This window comes from Dioszegia hungarica, assembly GCF_025882075.1.
Source record: "Dioszegia hungarica strain PDD-24b-2 chromosome Unknown MKK02contig_23, whole genome shotgun sequence".
Classification (NCBI taxonomy): Eukaryota; Fungi; Basidiomycota; class Tremellomycetes; order Tremellales; family Bulleribasidiaceae; genus Dioszegia; species Dioszegia hungarica.
Window position 1 is genome coordinate 25089 of NW_026515777.1, and position 21696 is coordinate 46784.

General features: G+C 56.7%; 8 protein-coding genes across 8 annotated transcripts; 4 read left to right on the top strand and 4 right to left on the bottom strand.

Annotated features, from left to right (window-relative positions):
- Positions 1–643: 643 nt before the first annotated feature.
- MKK02DRAFT_29887 (uncharacterized protein) lies at positions 644–3212 on the top strand (the record flags this gene model as incomplete). The annotated part of the gene is made up of 9 exons (XM_053087935.1): positions 644–994; positions 1039–1260; positions 1304–1785; positions 1825–1901; positions 1936–2086; positions 2127–2424; positions 2470–2523; positions 2567–2672; positions 2716–3212. The coding sequence occupies 9 exons, from the start codon at positions 644–646 to the stop codon at positions 3210–3212; spliced, it is 2238 nt and encodes a 745-aa protein (XP_052942872.1).
- Positions 3213–3780: 568 nt separating this feature from the next.
- Positions 3781–5490, top strand: MKK02DRAFT_40257 (phosphoglycerate mutase-like protein; the record flags this gene model as incomplete). Its single annotated transcript, XM_053091025.1, has 8 exons — positions 3781–3823; positions 3867–3979; positions 4024–4073; positions 4123–4235; positions 4283–4620; positions 4677–5176; positions 5224–5383; positions 5434–5490. 8 exons carry the CDS (start codon positions 3781–3783, stop codon positions 5488–5490), a joined length of 1374 nt encoding a protein of 457 aa, XP_052942873.1.
- Positions 5491–6185: 695 nt separating this feature from the next.
- Positions 6186–7457, bottom strand: MKK02DRAFT_3485 (uncharacterized protein; the record flags this gene model as incomplete). Its single annotated transcript, XM_053089027.1, has 3 exons — positions 6186–6769; positions 6989–7059; positions 7123–7457. Coding segments are annotated over 3 exons (990 nt in total), but the record flags the coding sequence as incomplete, so codon positions are not given.
- Positions 7458–8044: 587 nt separating this feature from the next.
- MKK02DRAFT_29890 (uncharacterized protein) lies at positions 8045–9528 on the top strand (the record flags this gene model as incomplete). Its single annotated transcript, XM_053087936.1, has 6 exons — positions 8045–8086; positions 8143–8308; positions 8346–8435; positions 8504–8595; positions 8817–9066; positions 9140–9528. 6 exons carry the CDS (start codon positions 8045–8047, stop codon positions 9526–9528), a joined length of 1029 nt encoding a protein of 342 aa, XP_052942875.1.
- A 631-nt stretch (positions 9529–10159) lies between these two features.
- MKK02DRAFT_29891 (uncharacterized protein) lies at positions 10160–12707 on the bottom strand (the record flags this gene model as incomplete). Its single annotated transcript, XM_053087937.1, has 9 exons — positions 10160–10330; positions 10438–10441; positions 10479–10782; positions 10863–10942; positions 10965–10997; positions 11228–11274; positions 11686–11752; positions 11936–11943; positions 12021–12707. 9 exons carry the CDS (start codon positions 12705–12707, stop codon positions 10160–10162), a joined length of 1401 nt encoding a protein of 466 aa, XP_052942876.1.
- A 1073-nt stretch (positions 12708–13780) lies between these two features.
- Positions 13781–15111, top strand: MKK02DRAFT_10900 (uncharacterized protein; the record flags this gene model as incomplete). The annotated part of the gene is made up of 2 exons (XM_053085505.1): positions 13781–14925; positions 14958–15111. Coding segments are annotated over 2 exons (1299 nt in total), but the record flags the coding sequence as incomplete, so codon positions are not given.
- Positions 15112–15452: 341 nt separating this feature from the next.
- On the bottom strand, positions 15453–17105 carry MKK02DRAFT_19581 (chitin deacetylase-like manno protein MP98; the record flags this gene model as incomplete). Its single annotated transcript, XM_053086114.1, has 6 exons — positions 15453–15877; positions 15921–16047; positions 16095–16278; positions 16371–16466; positions 16510–16903; positions 16946–17105. 6 exons carry the CDS (start codon positions 17103–17105, stop codon positions 15453–15455), a joined length of 1386 nt encoding a protein of 461 aa, XP_052942878.1.
- Positions 17106–17949: 844 nt separating this feature from the next.
- Positions 17950–21481, bottom strand: MKK02DRAFT_29894 (uncharacterized protein; the record flags this gene model as incomplete). The annotated part of the gene is made up of 11 exons (XM_053087938.1): positions 17950–18550; positions 19018–19118; positions 19142–19170; positions 19230–19266; positions 19426–19524; positions 19596–19701; positions 19750–19893; positions 20019–20728; positions 20760–20956; positions 20989–21424; positions 21458–21481. The coding sequence occupies 11 exons, from the start codon at positions 21479–21481 to the stop codon at positions 17950–17952; spliced, it is 2484 nt and encodes an 827-aa protein (XP_052942879.1).
- Positions 21482–21696: the final 215 nt, after the last annotated feature.

Genomic DNA, 21696 nt, shown 5'->3' on the forward strand with positions numbered 1-21696 from the left:
ACAAATCGCCTATACCACCCCCATCCGCTTGCTACCCGACGACCGGATCCCTCGCTGTCATCTGAGGTATCGTCCTCTGTACTCTCGCCGGTGCCGTCCCCTTCGGAATCGTCATTAGGCGCTGGGGCATGATGATCTTGGCGGGTGGGTTTGAGATCGGTGTGCAATCGTTATCCCCGATTCTCAAGTCTACGGGAGGGGACATGTTGAGGGGAGATATGAGAGGGCTCGATGTATCGGATGGCCTGGAAGGGCTATGGGCATAGGGAGGATAATAGGCTGGCTGAAGAAGGGCAGAGGGGACGGCGGGATGCGGGGTGCGTGGTGCGGAGGTGAGAAGAAGGTTTGCGGGTATGCAGATGATGGTGGCGATGGGCGCTAAACACGTCTTGGTCTGTACTTGTCGCATGTAATCCTCGGCCACCCCAGCCCGCCCTGCCTCATCCGGCCTTCACCATATGACTTCTCGCACATAGGGCCATGCGAGGAATGTGTAGCAAAATCCAGGTCCAGCCCGCAGCGGTCCAGAACTTTGATCACCGCAGTCGATCCTTTGTTTCTCATCCATCCATGACTCAGATCCAATGTCTGACCTCTATATAGCTAACAATCAACTCCATGCTCTGCCTCTTATCAACGCGCGATGGCCAGACCATCCACACCGCCGCTTCTTGCGGCTCCAACGGCATGGGTCACTCCGGCATCCCCTACACGTCCAGGTCCACCCGTCAAATTCGCTCAGGCTCAGCCGGCCGTGATCGTCCGACCAGCGGTCGTCGTCGAGCTGACTGCGGTCATGGACGCGCCGACGTATACCCAGCCAGTCCCCCTCTCCGGGCAGGATCTCAAGGAGCAGACGGAAAGGGAAGAGGAGGAGCGCAAGGAGCAGAGACGGATAGAACAAGCTATCGAAGCCGAGAAGCGGCGGCGAGAGCGGAGGGTCCCGCCCATGGATGATGATGATCTCGATGCTCTGATACGTTCGACTCAAAAGGTATGTCTACAGAGTCAATACGCGGAGTGATGCTCATGGTATAGCTCGTCAAGTCGGTACACATTGCACCACCCGGACGTGGGCGTCCCGAGGATGAGCTCGATCTCAACCCCGCGGAGGATGAGCCATTCGCGCTCGATAAGCTACGAAGTCATCTCGAGAGGCTCTATGCGAGTGTGGTGTTCTCACTGTTGACGGTGGTCAAGGAGGTGATCAGGATAAGGGGGTGGGAAGATGGGGGAAAGCGGACAGCGACTGCCTTGGGGGTGAGCCGATCCGTCATTCTGGTGGACACCAGCTGATCCTAAGGTTTACATTGTCGCCTGGTACCATGGACTCATCTTCACCACACTATCCCTGTTCATCACCACCCTCGTCCTCGTCCCCTCGTCTCGGTCGTACTGCTTTGGTCCCAGCCGTCACTGCGTCTCTGTACCGCTCGACCCGCCCGACCCTACCTCGATCACCACACTTACTGTCCTCGAAGGACCCGAGCGCCCATGGGGACCTGCAGCGTCCGAGAGGCAGGCATCAGCCTGGGCGGATCAGATGGAGAGCGTTCTGATGTCGCTCGTTGCGCCTGGCGGGGCGTCAAGCGGGAAGAGCAAGGAAGTGATGGAGAAGGCGGAAGAGGAGGTGAACGGGGTGATGGTCAAGGAGTATAAACATCACACGAAGGATGAGCATGGGGCGGATGATATGGGCAGGACGGAGATGGCGAAAGAGATGTATGGCAAGCCGGGGATGAAGATTATGGGCGGACTGGTGGACAAGTGGGAGCGGATCGCAAAGTGAGTAGAGGTGTACTGGCTGTAGAATTGGTCGTGTAGCGCCATCAACCCATGCCCGCCTTTTGTCAAGCCTTCCCGAGATCGCGTCTTTTACATTCTCCTTCTCCCCATGATCAGTAAGCTCACACTGTGACCAAGCTAATACCCTAGTTGCGTTACTCGTCATTACGCCCAAGATGGTTTCTCGGGGGTGCGGCGCTGGCTTTGGCTTTCTCATGTTTGGCAAGCCCGTCATTGACTGGACCATTGACGAGCTGGATCGAAGGATTCCCACTTGGCGTCGCAAGCTGATCATTGAGTTGTAAGTCTTTTGTCCTGCAGTGGTCCCAGCTGATCAGCAGCAACATCCTCGCAGACGTACCTACCAATCCTCAGCTCGTCCTCCGACACATGCGTGATGCCGAACATCAACGGCGTCCTCTCGCTCACCCGGAGCCGGAACGGAATCTCGAGGACAGCGAGGGGGAAAGTGAGGAGGACGAGGATGGGGGCGAGGAGGATGGGGGGAGTGATGAGAGAGAGGGGGGCGAGAAGAAGACGAACAAGGAGAAGATAGGTAAGCTGGGGCAAAAGGTGAAAAAGGGTACTAGGGCAAAGGTGCGGAGGACGTGGGACAAGCTCGGGATCTTGAAGGAGGAGGTAAGTACTGCTGTGCTATTGGCTGGACTGGAGCTGATCTTCCAGAGCTTTGCTTTGATGACTGGGCACAAAAAGGTCAATTACGAGGAGAAGGCCAGGGTGAGTTATTCTTTCAGGTAATTTGGACCGCACTAAAGTACAGAACGCCATGGACAGGCTCCACATCTCGTCAGACTCGAAGCCCGCTTCCAAGTTGCTTGATAAGCTTCCAGGAGTGTCCGAGGATGACTCGCCCGATACACCATCCCGTGGGTCCCAGACATACCTCTCCATATCCACGCTGATCATCAGGCTTCAACGTCAACCACGTCGGGCACGGACCCGGACATATCATCATCTACCCTCCTACCCTTCACACATCGCCAGGCGGCAAATTCACCCCCGCGCGCATCTGCCTCACTGCCATCCGCCGCGTCCCCACCTCCCAATCCGTCTCGCTCCATCCAGACCAGCTCGACCCGACCTCGGACCACCTCAACCCGCGGAGCAGCACCCTGTCACACGGCGAGAAGACCGACCTGGTCATCTCCATCAATGATATCATCGCCATGAAGAAGACGGGACTTGGGCACATTGCGAAAATGACGGTTTCGTGGGCGCTGAACGTGGAGGATGTGGGTGGGACGGGACTGGACTTGACGATCATCAGGAGGGTACCGGTGGAGGGTGGAAGAGGGGAGGGGATGATGGGTGTCGAGGAGAGGATTGAGTTGAAGAAGATTGTGAGGAGGGATCAGCTGTTTGATCGATTGATTGCGCTGGGCGAGCAGCGCTGGGAGCTCATGTAATTGGGTAGGCACAACATTTGAGGATCGATGGATCCAGCGTCGGCGTCGTGCTACGATGCAACAGGCCTCTGATGTTCCGTGCTCGAGCACAAGCTTGAGCACGTTTATAAGGGATGGCAACAAGGCAGACCGGGTCTGAAGACAGTGTCTAAAAATGTCGGGCCCGTCAGGGATCATCGATGAGATCCTCGGGAGGTCGGGCTTCGTGCCTGGACCGGCCCGGTTACGGCTGCCGAGATTTGCCTCTGGATGCGGTTGACTGGCCGGGGATCATTGGTGGATCTTGTCATGGGCAAGATCTGCTTCACAAAATCTGATCGTGCACATGGATTTCGTCCAGGCTCGTCCCTAAAGACGAGATCAACAGACGGGTCGAAAATTCCTGCGCTGCGACATGGACGCCCTCCAAGCACGTTCGCTATCGCTCCTCAAAGAAACAAACGTTTGCAGTCCCAACTCACGGCTCCCTACTCACGCCGCACGATGTATAAGTGCAACTCGCTTGGCGGATTCCCAGGGCCCATCTCACACCTTCCTCCTCACCCAACATTCACGCTGACCACTTACCATGTCTGTGAATATGAACATTTTCGGCACGCACTATGCGCCAGGTACGTCCAGTTGTCCGCCTGACAGACTGCGCTGACCTGTCAGCCGCCTCCAACATCAATAACCTTGCCGCTGTGATCAACGGTACCGGTGCGCCAGGCATCTACAACTCGTCTCACGTCTCTGACGCCAATTATGGGGTATACAATTGGTGCAATGTACTTCCCTCTCCTTCTGGTCGTTATAAAATGCTGAGTCGTAGATGCCACACGTTCGGGCGCAAGAGTATCAAGTACCGAGCTCCGACTATGCGTCCGTTAATTCTTTTGTTGCGCTGCAGCTAGGGCTGACACTACTTCAGACTCTCCTACGTAGAGGTTATACACCGGCATCACAAGCGTACGCCGTACGCCTCCAATACGTTCTTCAAGCAGGACCAGACGTGGGACTGTAGCCTCAACGGGCCATATCACTGTACGTATCCTCTCACCCTTAGTTCATGGCTTGATCTGATATCGCAGACGGTAGGAATGCCACCGGGATCGCATCGGACGTCGTCCCTATATCCTGGCAGGGGTTCAAGGACTACACCAATCCCTTCACCACCACTGTCGGTCCCGGTTTCCCCGGCTCGAGCTGCCAATTCCCCCAAATAACCGAGGGCGGGCTGGAGGATTCGCATACACACGGCAAAGATCTCGCTGCAGTCTACCGCGACAAGCTGGGCTTCTTGCCCAAGGATCTCGACCACAATAAGATCTCCTTCCGCGTGACCAACAATGTCATCACGTCTCAGGTGCTCGGTGGGCTGGCCAAGGGTATGTTTGAGAATGTTGCGGACCTTGCAGCGTATATCCAGGTAAGCTCATGGCCAAGCTTGGGTCCTCTTCCGTTGCGCGAGCTAAATCACTTTAGAGCAGCGACTATGACTCGCTCGAACCTACTCTCTCCTGCCCCCTCGCCAATTCCCTCCGGGCCAACTACACCGGTTCCAACCCTGCATGGGCGGCTCACCTGAATGCCTCGGCGGCCCTGTACTCGCGTCTCGACAACGTCTCCGGCATCGCGCGACCAGATACCGGCGGCTGGCATACCTCTCTCGACCACTACTACGACAATTTGAGCGCACATCAATGCCACGGCAAGTCCCTGCCCTGCAGCGTCAACGCGACGTCCCAGTGTATCACCCAAGAAGACGCGAATACGGTGTATCGACTCGGGAATTACGAGTACGACTACTACTTCCGGTCGGCCGCCAACAGCACGGCGTATTCTGCGCTGCGGTACGGTGCATTCTTCCTCGAACTACAGGAACACATGCGGGCCAACATGGACGGATCGAGCACCACCAAGTACTGGCATAATGTCGCGCATGATGGCTCGATTTCGCCGCTTCTGGGGTTGTTACAGATCGAGTGAGTGGCTAGTGACCCGTGCTGGCGAGGGCAGTAGCTGACGGTAGAACAATGGTCTGGCCAGGTATGGGCTCGGAGGTCGTCTTTGAACTCTGGAAGAAAGTCAGTGGCGACTACTACATCCGTGTGTTGTGGAAGGGTCAACCCATGAAGACATCCACCCCGCTCGGTACGCTCAACATGGTCCCCGTGCAAAAGTTCTTCGATGTGAGTGTGCTCGATCTATGGGAATCATGGCTTGAGCTGATATCGATCAGTATCTCGGTCAGATGATCCCTTCCGACTTGGTCAAGATCTGTAGCCAGTCAGCCTAGGCGTGATGGGTTCCCAGGCTAGCGGAGCGGGACTGAGGGAAGATGGACTATTTCCGTAGCTTTCTTGGATGAATCTATAATGGCCTCTTACCATGGCTCTATGCGCATGTACGCTCCGTAATAGCTCTGAGGGATTACTGCTTTTCCGCTCATGAGGATGGTAGTTCGGCGTTTCTGCGGCTCAGCATCAGAAACAAGGCTTGAACTTGCTTCCACTTTTCTGTCAAGATCCACCTGCTCTGGGCTTTAGCATGTCCGTGCTCGACGTGGACGACCGGTGCTGGACCGACTGGACAGCTCGCATGTCTTGCTGTGCGTGTGCCATTCTGTATGATAGATAGAGCAGTACAGTGCGAGATGTGCCAGTATCGTAGATGTTGACGAGGCTGACGAGGAAGCTGCGATCTGAAACACGTTACGTCATTGGCATTCCTGCGGCTGCGGCTCATGATACCATGCATGCTATCTACAGTGTCCATTCTCTATCTACAGTGTCCGACATCTATCTATAGTGTCCAATTGTCCATCGAAATCGAAGTGCCGTTCCGTTAAAGCAACACCCACATCCCAAGCGCCGGGATGACCATTCCCCATCCTACTACCGCCCACCTCTGCTCCGCCCCTGACACCTTGCTTGCTGATGGCGAGGCGACCGCGGCGTTGTTGGTAGCTGCTGCCGAGGTAGAAGAGGTGATGCTCGCCGAGACCGATGTGGAGGATGAGGAAGCGGAGGTAGAGTTGGCTCTCGAGGTAGATGCCGCCGAGGTAGAGTTTGCCGATGCTGACGCCGAAGCCGAAGACGAAGCCGCCGCAATAGAAGCCCCACCCGCACCGACCGACATGGGCGTGACTGTCCCATTCCCGGTCGCCGCATTCTGGTACCACGGCTTCCCCCACATGTCCGCCACATTCCCAACCTTCCATCCCATCTGCTGCGCGAGCGGGTAGATGGTCTTGAAGACCTCGATCTGGCTGGGCCGGACCTCGTGCTCGAGCACATTGAGGCCTTGGGACTTGTCACCGAGCCATTGGGTGTATTGGGCGATGATGGAGGGGATGGTGTAGCTGTTGCCTTGGTCGAGGTTCCAGTCCCCGGTGTCGTGGTTCCAGATGACGGTCTCGAGGCCGAAGACGCCTTTGGCGATGGCGCGGACACGGTTGTCGACGTCGCCGAAGGGTGGGCGCCAGAAACGAGGGACACGGCCGCCGTTGAGGTCCGAGATGATCTGCATGGTCCAGCCGAGCTCGGCGACGACTTGGTTGTTGGTGAGGGTGGTCACTGGGAGTTAGCGATAGCTGGGAGAAAGGAACAGATGTGGCAAATATAGGGTTAGCAGAAAGACCGAGGAGCAGTCGGTGATTGTGCAAGAAGGAGGATAGGGGATAGATGGTAGCAAGATTGGAGAGCAGATAGCAGTGGTGGGACGAGGATACGCGAGATAGGACAGGTAAGGATGAAGATAGATCAAGGATAATAGCCGCGAACCCATCAACTCACTGTAGTTGTGGGACCAGGTGTGGACACCGATATGAGCACCAGCACTAGCGACCGACTTGAACTTTTCCATACTGCCAGTCAGTCTACGTCCCTTCCCAATCTCTTTCCCCCGCTACCCTCTACACTCGACTCACTCGTTCGCAATATAACTTCCAATCATAAAGTGCGTCGCCTTGCCCATCGTCCCCATCCCGGCCATATAATTCCTCAACGAGTCCGACCCGCCCGACACACCATCATCAAACGTAAAGCTGATACTCCCCGCTGTCGGCGCGTAGAGATCTTCGGGGTTCCGGCATTCGTACGTGAAGGAGCAGATGGCTGGGTCTGATTTTGACCGAGAGCCATAGGCGGGGAGAGGGGTACCGGTAGATACGGGGACGTCGGAGGGGAGGTGGATGGAGGCGAGCTTGTCGAGCCAGGCTTTGGGGATGGACGAGTCGGGAGGGATCTGGTTGGTTGCGGGGTAGGCTGGGGGTCAGCGCAGCTCGCGAGTAGGGCGAAGCCAGAGACGGAGGGGATGGAGATCATGAGCCGACAAGAGAAGAGTGGACCACTCTTGTGTCCTATCCCTTATCGCCGACGCCTGCGCTTGGACCGCAGGTCCGTCTCCCTCTCCTCACCCCAATTCATCCTGAGAGATGGATGAACTCACCACTCTGCCTCTTGAAGAGCTCGACTACCTCTTCAGGCTCGGCCCGCTTGACCTTGGCCAAGGGGTTGACGATGCCATGCGCCGGGACGGCCCATACTGGCGCCGCGAGGAGGGGGAGGGTGAACAAGAATGTCGAGGCGAGCATTTCGACGGAGGATTTGGGAGAGGGGAAGAGGAGGGTGAGGGAGGGGTCGATATTATATAGAGAGAAGATAGGAAGCAGAAGCAGGCATAGCCCTACACACCTATACCCATACGATACAGACAGGTCAGCAAAGGCAGATAAAGCGGGAAGCGAAGATCTCGAGCCAAAAAGCTGTGTTTACATGCCGTAAATCAGTGACGTTGACCCGGCCCGCCCGCCCGGATCCAGACCTAAAAGTCTCGTCCGACAGTCAAAGATGCTTGTATCAGCAGCAGTTTCACAGGGTTTCACACAGAGCGTATGCAGGTAGCGCAGGTGCGACGCTAGGGCAGGCTGCATATAGCTGAGAGTCAGAAATTCAGCGTGGGTCTCGGTGTGAATGGGCGGAGGAGGGAGGATAGGAAGGAGAGGGAGCGGTGGATAGATCTGGGAAGAGGTGTAGCAGTGTGGCAGGGTACTTGCACATCTGTCTCCGGCGCGTCTCGGGCTACCAGGTCATACAGCAGTACAGCGCAATCAAGTGGCCGCTGAGTCAAGAACAGAGGCTACTGTGACAGGGAGGGCGGTGCAAGGGATAATATGCATCGGTAATATTGACGGTGTGAACAGGACACTTGGGTTGACCATAGCCGCTCATACCCATAGCTGTGCGCGCTCGGGAAGCAGGGTGGCAAACGCCAAGAGACGCAGTGAAGACTATCAAGACGACGAATAGCACGTGCATATGGAGGATCCAAGGTGAAATGCGCTGCCAGATCTGCCAGTGGGAGCAGAGGGAAGGGGTATCTAGGGGAACGAGCCAGCCAGGTCCGTCAACACTGTAGCTAGAGACATCTGTCATCGACGGTCGGCTCCCTTTCATCCAAGATCATACCAGCTCCTCTGATCTCTGGTGCACCCCATCATTAACATCATCCGCCCTGCAACGTTTGCAACCACGCTATGGCTGCCTGGCTGCATCGGCTCTGTCAGGCCTGTCGCTTAGTCAAAGCACGTGAGGCATGGGCTCTCACCTGTGACCATCCCAGGACAGGGGTCTGGCATGTAAGGAAGACTGCACCAAAAAGGATTTCCGCATCTCTTGCGGTCAGCGACTGGATCGTGGGGTCCAAACAGTCATTCACCACCCGCTCATCATCCTCACTTCGACCCTTATCCCTCACATCCGATCATCTATCACGGCAAAGCTGATAGCCCCCGCTCAGTCTAGTCGACCGTCACTTTACCCCATCACATTTACGAACCGAATCAAGTCAGACGCAGCAGATATGAACCCTTGTAAGTCCCCCTCAACTGCGGCTTTGCGATCGCCCTCGCCCTCAGCCCGAGCGATTAGCTGCTAATCGCATAGCCGAGCACCTTCACGTTCTCAAGACAGCGATCACTGCCGCATCTACAGCCGAGCAGCAGGGTACCGATGCCGGAACAGTCTACCGTGCCGCCCTCGAGGCCTTTGCGACGTATGTGTCTCAGATTGCGGAGGACGACGCCAAGGTGGCGCAGAGCATAGAGTCTGCGGAAGAACACAATCAGGAACTCGAAAGGTTGCTCGCCGAGAGTGAGACGGAGATCCAGGGGTTGCGCAAGCGGGTGGACGAGCTGGAGGGGGAGAGGACAGTATGTGAATCTCAAAGGGCGAGTACAAGGGCGAGCACGTGGCCTGGTGGGACGTTTCTGCAGTGGCTGTTGAGACCGCGGGTCGAAAGCACGCACAGCCGGACTGAGATGGATGAGCGATAACTCGAGGCGGGTGGTGTCGTGAGGTTTTCGCTCGGCGGGACATGGGGTGAGGAGATGTACATAGACGTATCAGCTGTAATGTTCACGCGTGCACCTCATACGCCTCATGCCTGGGCCTCGCGAAATCGCGACCAAGTGTGACCAGTCAGTACCGTGAGTGGTGCATCTGATCACAAGGAGCATGCTCTTGTCGACCTACCTAGGAGTATGAGCTCGCACGTGCTCGAACATCGTAGAGCCTCCCCAGGAGACCCCAGCGCATCTGCTTGCGCCCCGCCGCGCCTTTACCTTCCGTCTTCTACACAGCGTCAGTGACCACTATCTCTCTGCTATGACCTTGATGTCAGATCGCCGAGCGGTGAGACATGAGGCGTTTTCTATCTTTAAGCGGTAACCAAGGGCTAGACGTTGCCCCGTATATTACATTGGTCAGAGTAGAAGCGATAAGTTCTGGTGCATTCCAAGAGGTGACGTGCCAGAACGGTCAGGAGCAAGAGGTGAAAGGAGACCCGGCTGTGAATGGATCAGTATATCCTGACTGCTACCCTCGATCAGGGTCGTATCGTCCACCTCCTTCTGCTTTGCCTCTTTCATCCGCACCGATACAGAAACCGCATTCCCAGTCGACACATCACAGCCGACGCTCTCCGACACATTCGACATGTCCGCACCTCACGTTGACAGCTCCGACATGTCCATCCATCCTGAGGCCGCCATCAGTGGCTACTATCCCCCATCGGACACCAAAGAGAGGACGGCTTGTGAGTAAGAGCTGAAGCATCCAACTTTCTCTTAGATATTCCTGCGGATATAGCTGACTTTACCAGCCATCCGTCTCGGGAGAAGCCAAAGCCTCGCGGATCGCATCCTCACGAACGCACGAAAGGCAGAGGATGATGACTCACTCACGCGCCTCCGGGGGTCAATTGTAACGCTGCTCTACGGCTTACAAAAGCAGAGAGACGATTTCAGCGTGAGGAATGCGGCGCTGGAGGACATCGCGGACAGATACCCTGAGGTCAAGGACGAGCACGCGACTCTGAGGCAGTTCGTGGAGAGCTTTTGCGGCTTCTCCGAAGGTGCTTGGAAAGAGGCGCAGAAGGCCAGTACTTTCACGTCCTCGCTGAAGCCCAGCTTGGATGTCTAGGCGGATTTGCTGTTCCAGCCACTTCTGTTCCGATGTATCAGTAGACCCCGCAGGGGACGAGCATCCGAGCTCTCCGCGGTCTGCAGCGCGATGATGATGCAGCACATCTGGCTGGGTCAGCGTGGTAAGAGATCTCAGAGTGGGTCAGTATGGGTCAGGATCAGGGGAAAAGTCCACAGCTGCTGACGCCTAGGAAGCGTCGCTGCTCGGCCTCGAAGAGCTTGAACTATGGCTAATGATACGCGATGAAGGTGGATCGATACTTGCCTGGTAGTCCAGTCATACTTACATGTGGTCAGAATGGCGAACGCGAGTTGAGCAGCTGGGGGTGTCTTCTCTTGATCTCGCTGAGTGGCTGGGGTATGATGGCCAGGACGTGTAGTTCCAGCAGATTCTACCGACTCGACGTGTCAAAGAGCTGTGAGGGGGCAGATGTCAATGGAAGTATAGACCTAGTAGTCACTGTCGGCCGTCATCGATCAGATTCGCATTGTACTGTCTCGCCACCTCGCCACTTTTGGGGTTTGTACCTCGTCCCATCCAGACACTCACCTGACTTCTGCCTTGATCTCCTGATCAACCGAACGTATATCAGTCTTCTTCCATCTCCAGCATCCCCACCATGCCGACCCGTCGGGAAATCGATGAAGCTGTGCTGAAAGACCCCGCAGATTTCGATCAGTGGACGCTCATGCGTGACCCACACTTGTTCTCTTCTCAGTCGGCGCGGAATATAGCTGAGTTCCTCAGACCGTCGCACCGGCACATGCAACAGCTTCGCGGACAGTGTCCTTTCTCAGGATCGATCGACTGAAGGCGGTTCCAAAGACGCACGAGCCCGCGCGCGCGACGTCCTCTGGTACTTGATGGAACAGAGGGATACTCTGCACGGGGTCAAAGAGAGTCTCACAGCTGAGAACGCGTCGCTGAAGGGGTTTGTGGAGAGGTTCTGCGATGCGACAGGCAACGCTGAGGAGGTGGCGAGAGTGGCGGAAGAGGCGAGGACTTACATATCCTCGCTCGAGTCCAGCGCCTAGCATCATTGTTGTTCCCGATTGGTACACCGATGTATCGTGACTGTCTGATCCGACGAGGAATGAGCAGCCAAATTATCGCTCGCTAGGCCTTGAAGAATTGATCTGGTGTCACTAGTGGGCAGCATGACTGCAATGGCAAGCGCATCTGGCTCAGTGAGTGTGGTCAGGAATCTCACACCATGTCAGTCTGGCTGGAGATTAGTAGCTCATCTTACCTACTTACACCGCTAACTATTATATAAGCTATCTTCCCTATCTTGTCTATGATATGTCCATCCCTAAGCCTTGATATCCTCCCCAGCCTTGACCTCCCCCTCCTCCACCACCGCAATCTTCTCCTCCTCCTTCTTTGCCCACCCCTTCATCCCGACCAAAATCTCCCCATCCAGCTCCTTGAGCTTCTCATCCAGCTTCTTCCTCTCCTCCGCCGCCGTCCGCTCCCTCCCCTCCGCCAGCGCCCTATCCTTGCTCAACTTCTCCAGACTGACGATCCACCGATTCATCCCATCCACCTTCTCCTTGACCTCCTTCTTGAGCTCATTCCTCTCCTTTTCCGTCTTGGCGAGCTTTTCCGTCAGATCCTTGATTTTTGGCTCGAGATCCCCCCGGATCTTCTTCTCCCTCGCCACCTCTGCCGCCTTGAGGTCTTTCCCACCCTTGACGCCATCCGCCTCCCTCCCGTCCTTCTCTTCTCTGAGCTGTATCTCTAGCGCCGCCTTGGCATCCTCCGCGACTTCGGCCCGCTCCCGCTCAGCCGCCAACTCGGCCTCCATGCTCGCTACCACCTGCTGCAGGTGCGCAAACTCGTCGTACGTCTCGAGCAGGCGTGTGACGCCAATGTTCTCTTTGGGCATCCGGCGGTCAGGACGGGGTATACCGGCCGAGCGAGAGGAGGGGTGGGGCGTGGTAAGGGCTTCCCGGGAGACGATAGAGTCAGCCCCGGCCGAGATGGACGGGGTACGGGTCGAGGAGCGTTTGCTCCGGAAGATGCTCATTCCGTAGGTGTAGAAGGGGTAGTTGGGTCGAGAGGGTCGCCAGAATGGCTGTGGGTGTGAGAGAGCGATAGCTGTTGTGTGTAGCGGTATGCTATGGTACAGTGTAGTATGTACAAGGGAGAGGAGAAATAGACCTGAGCAGCTGCAGCTTGATCTGACCGGGAACGGGAAGGGTAACGTAACGTAAACAGGGTATGACGTCAGGCCGGTTAGGGCAATTTGGCAGAGTAGGAGGTATGGCCTGCCTCTGCCTCTTGCGGTAGATAGAGTCGTCAGCACGTTAGGTCGGCGAGGGTATGTAGAGGATGCTAGGGATGCTGGCGAGGAGCTGGCAAATCGTAGTGATGGGACGGTATGGTGCCGTCAGGCGAGGATGATACGGTGAGCTGAGCGCCAGATCTCACGGGGCAGAAGGGCGGACAGAGTGGCTACCAGGGCGGGCAATACCTTGAAGCGATGAGCTGACAGAGCAGTACCGATAGAGCTGCATTAATGTATCGCTCTACGCTCTAAGGTGGCACGACCGCAGCCTAGAGGACCCAAAGAGCGGGTGGCAAATCAGGCATGAAGCCGCGTTCGCGCTGTCTTTTGGGATGGGTAGATCCTCTCGTCCAGCTGACCAGGTGGCACAAGATGGCGATATCCATGTCTAGCTCGTCACTCCACAGACTCAGCGAATAAGAGACAGCGCAATCAACATGCCAGGATCGACTGCCACACGTCTCGCTTGCCCCTCCCTCGCCACACCGCATTCCTCGGGATCATACCATGTCCAGTCCACAACCTCAGCAACAGGAAATGCTAACGGAGGCGCTACTGAATACGGAAGATATACCAGCTGATACAGACAACCAGAAGTGCTGCTCGGCGGGCGACGCATGCATGATATCCAGGTAGGCTTGGCGGAGGCGGACTAGACTAGGAACGGCGCTCGGACTCGGACTTCGGAGCTTCTTTTCGAAACTGTTTTCAACCTCCTTTGAGGGATCTCATGCACTGCTTGGTAAGTCATCTATAGCTCATTCACCTCTACCTCCCTATCTGCGACAGTGATGATACAGCAAGCTCAACTCCCAGGCATCCTCGCGGCTGCATCCCTCATCCTCCCCCTACTCCTCTCGTCCCCGCTCGAGCCGTTCACCCCGCGCGCGCTCATCCACTCGCACCGCCTCTATCCTCTCTTCCTCACCCCCTGGGCCACTCAATCCACTCTCTGCGCTCTGGTCGCGCGGCTGACCCAAGCCTCAACGTTACTCGTCATCCCACACTCCCGCGCGGCGCTCGGATGGGGATACGCCTACACCCTGCTTCTCAACCTACTTCGGACGACGGTCGGCTTCATATTCAGCCGGTCGGTAGGATGGGCGTACCCAGCCTTGTTCTCGCACTGGGCCCTTTATGAACCCTCTGTGGGGATAGGACCGCCGCTGCTGGCGTTGATGGCGGTGGAGATGACGGCGGTGCCAGCTTGGAGATATCGGTGGTTGGTCATACCGGCGTTGACGACGGGGTGGTGCGTCCTCGAGAGGGCGCCCTGGACGTATGGGCCGTCCACTCTGCTTAGTATGGCCCTCGCTTTGGGCTACCGCATCGCTCGTCCCGCTCGGAAAGGCTGTACCCTCGCACCCGGCTCGCCCAACTCGGGTATCGAGCCAGACGACGAGAAGACCACCTCACGCCCCCCATCGCATCTCGGTGGCCCCTCCCTGGCTTTTCTGGGTTTACTCATCTCCTACTTCATTCTCGACTACCGCTCGACCTTCCGCCTACCCTTCCCTTCCTCTCCGACACCCCTTTTAGACGTCATCGTCCTATCCTATCCCCGTCCTGTCGACATCGCCATCTCCACCCACATCCTCCGTACCACTATCGACTCGTACCTCCCGCACCTTCATGATATCACCCTATCCGCATTCACCCACCACTCCTTCCATCCCGCCTTCGATGAAATCCAGGCCGACTACCTCGCTGTCACATCTCACACCGATACCGACACCCATCCCGGCGAAAGGCCCGACCAATACCTGCACCTCGCCGAGGCGTTTCGATGGGCATACGAGCGCGAGGGACGGGCAGAGTGGGTCATGTTAGTGGAGGACGACTTTCCAGTCTGTCCAGGCGGGTGGGAAGTCGTGGGTACGGTGATGGCGATGTTGGAGAATCGGCGGACAGCAAGGGAAGGCGACATCGGCTCTGGTTTCGTAGGGACTGGCGGAAGGTGAGCCCTCAAATAGCTCGAACTGACTATAGCGGTCTCATCATCCACCACACCCTCCTCCCCCTCTTGTCCCGCCTCTTACGCCTCCACTCGACCGATATCGTCCCTGCCTCTTTCGTCAGACCTCCGCCCGACGTGCTCGTACAGGACTGCCTCCTCGGTCGCCCGGGCGTATGCGAGCGCGACCGAAAAGATAAGGGGAGGATGATCATCTCGTCGAGGTTGGTTCAGGACCACATTGGGGGGATGGCGACGACGACGGAGGGCAAGGCGTTGAATAGCGACAAGTGGCGGTGTGGGTGGAGGAGTGGGCTGCATGGGGAGGAAGGGGTGGACGTGGTCGTTGTCTGAGGGGGCAAAAATGGTCCCTTATATCATGCACTCGACTGATACTCTTGCTAACTGAAGTGACTGATTATAAAGTGCATGAGCGTGACTGTCTATCTATGGCTACACTGATCGTCCTGATTGTCCGTAATGTCCTGTCAAGTGTCCTTGGTATCCCCGCTCGCCATCCCCGACCCCGCTCATATAGCCGCACCGCAGATAATCGCCAGAGCCAGCGATAATCCCAATCTCGGCTCGACGCGCCACCCCGCTGATATGGGTTGGGCATTGTGGTTGCTCGTCCCCTCGCTCGGCGATGCTGGGGCAGCAGCTGATGATGAGGACAAAGCAGCCGAGCTAGTGCTCGACGCCGATACCGAGGACGATGTCGTACTCGCAGATGAAGTAGAGGACGATGCCGAGGTGGATGTCGAAGTGATCGAGCTCAAACTAGATGTAACGGTGTCCTCCTCCCCAGCCACATACTCTGCGAAAGACGGGTAGAAGATGTCCTCCTCGGCGTAGGGATGCGAGATGTTGTAGGCGGTAGCGATAGGGACAAGATGGGTGAATGCGGCTTTGAGGGAAGGGAGGAATTTGAGCGCTTCGTTGATTGTGGCGGCACCTGATCATCAGCTCATTCCTTCCTGCTTCCAGATAATACTCACTGAGCTCGTGCGAAAGAACAACCGGACCAAAATTGGCATACTGCCCACTCTTCTGCTTATCGATGAAGCCTTGGTAATTTGCATCGATCTTGGACTGGGGGGTTCCAGAGTCAAGCGACCAGTCGGACTGCTCGTCAGCTCTTGGTCTTCAAGAAGCGCAGGTAAGGAACTTACAGAGTCTTCGGACCATACCACAGTGGTCAAGTTGAGTCCGGCAGCGATCATCCGGACCCGATTGTCGATGTCACCATAAGGCGGGCGCCAGCACAAGGGCGTGACGCCGAGGACGTCCTTGATGATTCGCTGGGTATAGTAGAGCTCGGCGAAGACTTGTTCATTGGAGAGGGCGGTCATATAGCTGTACGTCAGCGAGACTCATAATGAGAGGGTCCTCGACGAGGAAGCGGAGGAAAAGATATCAAGCGTGATAGGTGGTATGCAAATACTTACTGATGTGACCAGGTGTGGACGCAAATCTCGTGCCCGCCTTCGTGACCGCTGATAGCTTGCAAAGGCCAGTTCAGTACGTTCCCACCGATATAGAACCTGCTTGTCAGCTTGTCCATCACTACCGATAGAGCCAGCTCACAGTGTCGCCCTCACGTCGTTCTGCTCCATCCAATCATACAGCGGTGCATTCCCGCAATTCGGCCCATCATCATACGTCAACCCATAGCTCCCCGGCTCCGGCACCGTCGTGATATCCCTCTGCAGCCCCGTCGCGTTCTTGGGAGTCGTACATTGGGTATAAGTCCACCAGCAGTCCGGGTCGGCACCGCCATCATACACAAGACCAGGATGTGAGCCGTCGGGGTTGCCTTTCGGGTAGGTGGTGGGTAGGGCGGAGCGGACGTGGGCGTCGATACTGGAGAAGAGGGTCCGGGCGGCGGTATCAGAGGGGAGGAGGGTGGCGATATTATAGGGATTGGGGTAGGAGGAGGTGAGGTTCTGGGTAGGAGGGTAGGTGTAGCCGTCGCAGGGGTCTGGGCGTCAGCTTGGTTATTCGCAGAGAGAGGAGCACTTACTGCTGTTTGCGCGCTTACGCCCGCCACGTGCTTCCTCCAACGTCACGACAGGCCCACCAGGGTTCCTCCGTACGACCTCATGTCCTGGTCCACCGCACCCCTTGTGAGCAGACACCAGCCCCGCCAGTCCGCCAAGAGTAAGAAGAGTCGCTGAGCGCATTATAAGTATAGAGTCCAGATTATAGAGTGAGGATGGCGCGGAATATGAGTTGTTGTGAGCAGCGCCGGGTCCCTCTTCTTATATCTTTTCTCATGCCCTATGCTATCGCCCGGAAGCACCGCCCGGCTCCGACCCCACGAGGTCCGAACCAACGCACATCCGCTTCCAACCGCCCGAAGCGGTGCCTCCCTTGCACTATGTACACCGCCGCCATACCGTCCCCGCTCTACTTGTACCGCAAGTAGGATCTACCCTGTAGAGTGTACTCTTTCGGTATAGATAAGGTGAAAATCAGATGGACAAGTGGTGACGCAAGCAAATGAGTGGACAGCTTTAAGCTATTTTCGGGTGAGGGTTGCCGGATGCGGTAAGGGCGGTGCGGCAGTTGCGGCAGGATCTCCGGGACAGTGCCCAAGCTTGCTCAAAGGGCCGCTCCGGTGCTTGGTGGTCGTACAGAGCAGCAGGACTGAGAAGGATTAGACCTGAGATGGTCATGCCGGCTGGGCGCGCTGCTTGCTGTAAGCCTGTGAGGACAGGAAGAAGAGTAGAAGAAGGTTTTCAAGAAAAAAGGGTCCGGTGGGATGCCGTCATCTGCGCCAACACCTCATTCCTCGATTCGCCACTGACTGCCACTGAGTGCTGAGCGTACTGCAAGTTGTCATTGAAGCCGCAAGTGGATACGCTCTTCATGAAGAATCTGTACTAAGAGACGTAGAGAGTCTGAGACGACCATTCAGATCTATTCAGATCCACTGAAAATATGTGAAGGAGGAAAGTAACGGACGACACGATCTCTCGCTCCTGAGCCCTTGCCCATGCATACGAAGCGGCGGGAAGGCTTTTCTCATGTACGTTGGATCCAGCCGGCGCCAGGCTGGGCAACGACCTGGCCAAGACCCTCATCGACATCAGGAATAGCATCCTCCTCCGCGGAACTCTGCGATTGCCCATACTTTCCCGCATGATTAATGTACTCCTCTTCTGTGACAACGGCCACCATCCCGTTCTCGACTTTCGCGTTAGCGGTCTGATTCAAGTAAAAGGCGCACAGTCCAGATACCACCGGACGCTTACCGATGAGGTACTTGACGACGCAGGAACTCGCGATACCTTCCGCAAAGTCTTCATCGTTGACTATGACTCGAAAGCGCTCATCTGCGGGATTCTCGCCCAAGGCGCGCCGTACCGAGTCGAGCCAATTAGCGGGGGTGCTGGAACGGATGCTGGGAGAGGGATTGGACATGGCTGCTTGGTACCGAAATGGAGAGATAAGATAGGTTTCTCCTCCCTTCCTCGCAGAGATACCGCCAACCGTCTCTGCCTGTGCGGGTTTCCCCGAGGTATTCAGAAGGGATGAGTACATGTCGCGTTTCGCCGCATTGTCATCCCTTATGTCTGCGGCGAAAGGAGTAGCTGCAGTACCCGTACGATAGCTCTGGTGCTTTCTATTATGACAGCAGATCAGACCACCTCGGACGCGCGGGTTCAGGTTGCGCTGATGACCGGATACACATACTCTAGTTGTGACGCCACACCCAGGTCCTGATTTAAATACGGTAAGAGGATAGCAGGATGCGGGTGGTATTCAAATCTTAGAAAGTTCTCGTATTATCAGTATGCGTTTCCTACCAGGAAGAGTACTCAGCAGCTCAAATCACGGAGAAACCGGTCTCGATGCAATGTAGACACCAGAGCAGCCCAAGAGGTCAGTCAATCAGTACGATCAGTCTAGTCAGCAAATACATATGCTCTATACCTAACAGACGACTGCCCAAATAGCCCAAGATCTAGTTTTTCTTCCCCGTCTCTCCGCAATTCCCCTCCGCCTTCGTTCCCTCTCGTACTCCACACAGCCTTCCCCCGCTCTGCCCTTCCCAGCAGCCAAGACTGTATGGCCACCTGGTACGCTCACGCTGTGGCAGATGCGGGCTGATACATGTGGGTGATCGCGGGGAAGGTGGCGCGTATATGACGTAGGAGGGGGAACATGAGGAGACGAAGATATAGGTCAGGCTGGGACGTCAGCGTGGTCTTACGAGGGGAGGTTTGGAGGTGGTGGACAAAGCTACGTATAAACTGAACTTGGGGTGAGGGGGAGACGAGAGGGGAGGAGGCAATACTCACAGATGGGATTGTACGTCGGCTGGTCAACTTGGAACTGCTGCTCAATCAGCTCTCGAGCACTGCTCCTCTATCTCCTGCTCCATGCTTCATTCTCTCCCTCCGCAGCCCATCCCATCTCGATCAGACACGGTCCGTACCCAACTCCCTCCCAGGCCCCGGTGGAGACACAGCTAAAGTCGGCGCAAGAGGCACGCACACCTGCAGACGCCTTCCGTAACGTCGTGTCCCAGTGCCAAAGCTGCCGTTCCCGCTTCCCTTCGACCAGCCGCCAGATGGTAGCAGGAGAACAGCGCGACTCACCGATCATAGCCCGAGCTGTACATCCCAACCCCATGCCTCGCATACGCCCTCGCTCGATACACTGACCAGACGAGATTGAAGATCGGACGCGGATAGAGGGGAGGGACGGAAGGGTGGTTCGCCGGCCGAGAGCGAGACAGTAGTCGGCTGTGCCCGCCGCAGATGGAGAGGTCTGGACATCAGCTAGAGCCAAGCACATTCGCGCAGGAAGGAAATTCACTTTGACTCGTCGCCTTCCAACCGTTTCCCTTGACTTCCCATCCCCGCATCCGCCCGCTTCGGTCCCATCTCCCACCCTCGGCGTATACCTCTCCACCGCGTCATTCTCGTCCGCCACCCCACCCTCCCGTCGCCCGCACTCCCCCTCCCATCTCTCTCGCCACTCTAGCCACTCCCCACCGCCCCTCTATGCCCCGCCCGCCAACCCAAAAGATGATCATACAACCAAAAATGTCCCAAACTCCACTCATCCCCCATCACGCCTTATACCTCGACCCCACCGCCCTGCCCGTCCTCTCTGATATATCGCTCAGATCCAACGTCATCTGCGTCCCCCTCGCCTCGGAAATATGATCGCTCATGTGCATGAGCCACAGCCCCGTATCTGGATCCTCGACGTGGTACGCCTCTCCCTCGCCTCCGCCGGGTACGTGAACCGCCGAGATGGTGATCATGTCGGGACGGATAAAGGTTTTGGATCGGTATGGGTATCCCGAGCACTGATCGAACCGATAGGCCGTTTCGGGGAGGAGGGCGATTTGACCAACAGGTTCCGGAACGGGGATGGTGACGGGCGGAGCGACGGCGATGTCTGCGTTGGGAATGGGCTCGACCTCGCCCGGTGGAAGGGGGTTGTGCGGGACGCTGGATGTGAAGCAGTTCCGCATGGACACTTGGCGGACGTCTGGACGAGCCGCCAGCACCGCATCAAGAACGCCGCCGTAGGTAAAGTCGGTGATATTCCGGTTCTGGTCGAGCGGGGTGAACATGGGAAACTCGTCGATATCGCAGAGAAGAGCCCAGTCGGCGTACTTGTCCAGCGAAGCGGTGACGTGGTTGAGCGCGAGCGGTTGCTGGTCGCCCCAGCTTGGCGCCCAGGTGTCAAAGAGGACGTGATACCAGGGGACGAGGACGACTTTGCCCGCGCGGATGTACGGCTCGAGGGCGGTACGGAGAGTATGGTCAGACCCGTCGCGTTGCTGATATCAGCTTGGACGAGTGCGGACTCACGTTGTCGTAGATGTAGATCTCTTCGGCCCCGCGCATGAGATTATACTCTATCCAAGCTGGCAGCCTGATATCCCACCTCCCCACCATCGTCATTGCGACGACGTGAGGCCCCTTGGCGCCCGCCTTGAGCTTGCGCGGACGGATGCTTTGAAGGGGTATCATGATGCTCTTGGCTCCAGAGTCGGGCTGTCTGATTTCTGCTATCAGCCACGTCGGACCCCAGACTCACGCAAGGTTGCAAACTCTCCCCTCGCCTCGCACTCCATAATCAACACGTGCTGATCCCGATCCATCTGGTTCCTCCTCACGACCGCCAATGACCACTCGGTATCCTTGTTTCCCCGACAGTATATCTCCGCGCCGAGGTGAAGAGGCCAGACGTTCCGCCCGTGCATGCGGAAGTGCGATACCAGGGCGAGCGTCTTGCCGTCTGCCGATGGGATGGGGAAAAAGTAAAAGTCATCCCGGAGCCCGTAAGGACCATAGGGCGAGTCGCTGTAGTGGAGGTACGGTATTGGGCGCGCGACCGTCGCTAGCTGAGTCAGGAGTGACTGATCCTGTCCGAAGAGATCCGACATGGACGCATGGTGGAACTCGAGGTAGGTGATACCGAGGAGGATGAGGATGCCGATGAGGATAGGGGAGCGGAGGAGTTGGCGCAAGTTCTGCAGTCAGCGGGTGAGCAACGGGTGGCTTACAATATTCCGCAGTGAGAGGAGCATCTTGGATGATCTCCGCGCTGTCCTCTGTTGGGTGCTAGTGAACAGGAAGAGATGGCGGGATAGATGTAGAAAAAGAGTCGCAAGCAGCAAGAGACGCGTTCCTCATTCGAGGATTTAAGGTTAAGTGAAAATTCATCCGGACAGTCCGGACACTGCAAAAATCGCTTCGGACCGTCGGACAAGGCATGCATCGCGCTCTGATGGAGACCGGCTAT